The 3,591-nt window shown below is 47.8% G+C and overlaps 1 protein-coding gene across 1 annotated transcript; it reads left to right on the plus strand.

The window, feature by feature from the left end:
- Window positions 1–876: 876 nt before the first annotated feature.
- LOC128304922 (uncharacterized) lies at window positions 877–2,390 on the plus strand. Its single transcript, XM_053042165.1, has 2 exons — window positions 877–2,130; window positions 2,196–2,390. Exons 1-2 carry the CDS (start codon window positions 877–879, stop codon window positions 2,388–2,390), a joined length of 1,449 nt encoding a protein of 482 aa, XP_052898125.1.
- The last annotated feature ends 1,201 nt before the right edge of the window (window positions 2,391–3,591 follow it).

Consider the following 3,591-nt stretch of genomic DNA (forward strand, 5'->3'; position numbering starts at 1 on the left):
GTTACAATATTTTATCCAAACAAATGACGCACTGGAAGAATTCTAATGCGAGCAGTAAAGGTGGCGGCGTTTCTTCTGGATGACATCAGAACCACAGCCAACCAGGGGGAACGTTCTCAGGTCTCTAACATCAGCTCGGATTGTGGTTGGAAGAGGGGAATTATTATTTCGTTTTGGTCAAAACGCAGCGGGATCCGCTGGCATCTTGTTGCGAGTGTGTATATCGAAGTTCGAACTCGTTTCATCCCGCTTGGGTGAACATTTCAAAATATGGAAGTTCGTTTTTTTGGGTCCAGCGCATCAAATAGCGCTCGTTTCCTGTGTCGTTTCCTGTTTCGCACGTTTTAAATTATTGGATCTTAGTCCCTCTGCCACCGGGACAGTGGACCTGTACCTCAGGTTGCTCGTACTGCTGTATAATCAAACGCATCAATAATCGAAATGGGTCACTAGCCGGTAATGGACCGTGTTCTAGCGGTAGATTTGTTTTCCCAATTTCGAGTGTTGGTTGTTGTGTGATGTCTTATTCGTTCTGTAGCTCGCTTCGCCGTTTCGCTTTTGGAGCTCTTCCTGGAGCGTGTGTCGAAGATCATCATGAAGATCGGACCTAACCAGTCCGTTCGGGAAGCAAAACGTGGAGAAAGTCGGCCAAGTCAAGCGCGTTGACATGCGCTGGCCAGTGTTGTAAAAATACCGTTTGATCCGAAGAGGTGCTGCAGGCGAGAACGAGAAAATAGAGAGCAAGGCAGAGATAAAGATGCTACAGCAGGAAAACGTCTTCTTGTGGGCTTGTAAGAAGTTTTGACCGCCGTTGCTCAATCAGTGTGGTGAGATTTTCGGTGCGTGAAAGACAGAAAGTTACGATCAGGGATGGAAATGACACGCTGGATATATTTGCTGTTGGTCGTTGGAGGTTGCCTTTGTGCGGGTGATTTTGGACTGCCGTACAGTGTGCCCGGATTCGATGCAAACTTCCGCAGTGGCATTGGGTCGGGAGTGGTGTCCATCGTGAAGGCTAACGCGAGTTTGCTCAAGTACGAAGCGAACCTCGATCGGAGTGGTGTGACGGCGGTATTGTTCGATGTGGCCAATAACCTAACCTCACCGCTCAACAAACTGTTGGGCCACGTGGCAGCTACGTTTGGAGCGAATGGTACCGATACTTTGCAGGCTTTGATGGATGAACTGCAAGCCACAGTATTGCCAACAACTTCCGCACTCGAGAAAGCTTCTAGCACAATCCACAACCTGGAAGGAGTGGTACGACCGAACGTATTGGAGACTCTTACCGCTAATGTGAGCACGATAATAACAGAGATTGGAACACTCGCTCGCAATTGGCCACCATTTGCTGAGGCGCTTAAAACGGCCAGTTCGTCCGATTCTACCTACAACAGTAAAAATATTTCCACTCTCATCACTACCAGCATGGTACAATCGTTAACCTCACCGATATTGCTGATCAACTCGGCCCTCGGGGATATTGCTAACGTGTACGGTGCAGTTGCCAAGGATCGCATCACGGCCATCGGGTACGAAACGGCCACCAACACGAGCATCCAAAACGCGCTACAGGATCTCTCGGGTAGTGTGACGCTTGTCAATCGGACGATCATTGACACTGCGCGTCAGATGGAACTCCAGTCCAACGGAAGCGCACGTCAAGTGCGCGATGGATACTCGTCGCAGCTGCTTAACCGGCTTAGTGACGAATCCGAATCCAAAAAAGTGAAAAGCTTTCTCGACAAACTGGATGCCCAAGGGCTGGAACACAACAAACGCGTCGGTGAACTCTTGCGTGATCTTGCCACCAATTACAAGCGAATAATTCAAACCGCTGGTGATGAGATCGGGAATCGGGTGTTCGCTGCCACAGCGTCCCTCATCGATGAGGCAACCGTCAGCGACAATATCTATGCGGATCGGTGCTTGCAGCGCTATATTGGTGATTTCCGGCAAGCATTGTTTACACCGACTCGTCTAACGTACTGCTATCAGGTAGATTCACGCACGATCGTTTACTTCTCGTCGGCCAATAATGCCTTTCTGGAGCAGCTACGCAATACCGCTGTCTACGGAACTCAGGCGCAATCCGTGTGTGTTCAGGGGTCTACCAATTGCACTGCGGAGGTAAGGCCGAGTGGGTATGGCTGTTGGAACGAATACTAATACTTTGTTTTCCTCCATCCCTTCAGTACATACAACAACTGGAAGGCGCTAGCAAACAGAATCAAGCCCGTTTTAATGCGTTTGCGACGTACCTGGGCGAAGAATTGGTGGCCCTAGCCGAGCGGTATGACGCTTGTACGCGAGCAATCCGGGCGGACATTGAGCATCACGTGGAGACGACGAACCAAAAGTTTAGAAACTGTTTCCTAACCGGCAGATAGAAAATGAATGGAATGAATAAAAGATAATTATATAGCGCTGTATCTACCTTGCGTATTGTGCGAGTGGGAAATTTCTTCTTGTCTAGTGGAGAATACTTACTTCAGGGAAATAATTATATCTTCTCAGGGAAGAGCTTAGATAAGATACGATTGAGTTTTAAATGGAAGAAATTTTGAGATGGGCAAAGTCGAAAACAAACATTCATTGAAGATTGTTTTCGTCACGAGGAGGAGATCGAAATTTGAATTATGTTACTGATTACGGAGTGAAAAACTGACTGGTAACAATGTGGAAGTGTTTTTTAAGCGTTAATGATATTCAGAGGTTTAAAGTTGTAAAAAAAACCATGTGAATTTTTGTTTTATTTTGAAAGAAAGATGTTCAGATGGACTGTGTTTCGGTCAGCTGATTGAACAATCAAAAACGTTAACCGAATAAAAAAGGGGCTCAATTAAGGTTTTTCGCTCAAATATAATGCACCATAGAGCAGGAGAAGTAATGTATCATCTTCCATGATGCTATAGCCGGGTGTAACTTTGGAACTGCAATCATAAACACTGCTCGGCAAACCCCATCACCGGTGACGGTTTTACGGCGGCATTGAACTTGCCGTGTCAAGTGCCCACCGTGCTGCCGATGCATGTTCCTTATGGGTTTTGCGCACGAACGAAAGACATCTTGTGATCAAGCGACGAACCCGTTTACGGGGGCCGTGTGTGAACGGTTCCGTGCGCGTCCCTTTTATGGGCGACGTTGGCGCAACCTAAGTTCGTTGCCCATCGGAGTTCGTTTGCCTGTGTTGATCGTCGATAACAAAAAACAAAAACGCCCGGTCCGGTAGGAGCCCGCACATTCTGTCCGGGCAGACGGTGCATCGTTCTGTTTGGCCCCATTTAGTGACTGTTCTGATTTACACTTACCATTGTCGGGGCGTGCTTATTTATTGCAGGCGTTTCTCATATTTGTTTTCCTCGGGTTGTATCAGCTACGGACAAAACAGACACACAAACATACTGTATAAATTCACCACCACCGTTCTTGGGGTTGTCTCTTTACCTTTTACAGGCACCGCCGGCCCATCTGCGGAAGGAAGCAGTATCGATCCATCCCTTGCACGTGAAACGCATCCCGTGTAAATTGGAACACGACCGTTCCGACGAAACCGGTCGGTAAAAAGTCTTGCACACACCAGCCACAGGG

The sequence above is a fragment of the Anopheles moucheti genome, chromosome 3, assembly GCF_943734755.1.
Source record: "Anopheles moucheti chromosome 3, idAnoMoucSN_F20_07, whole genome shotgun sequence".
In the NCBI taxonomy this organism is placed as follows: Eukaryota; Metazoa; Arthropoda; class Insecta; order Diptera; family Culicidae; genus Anopheles; species Anopheles moucheti.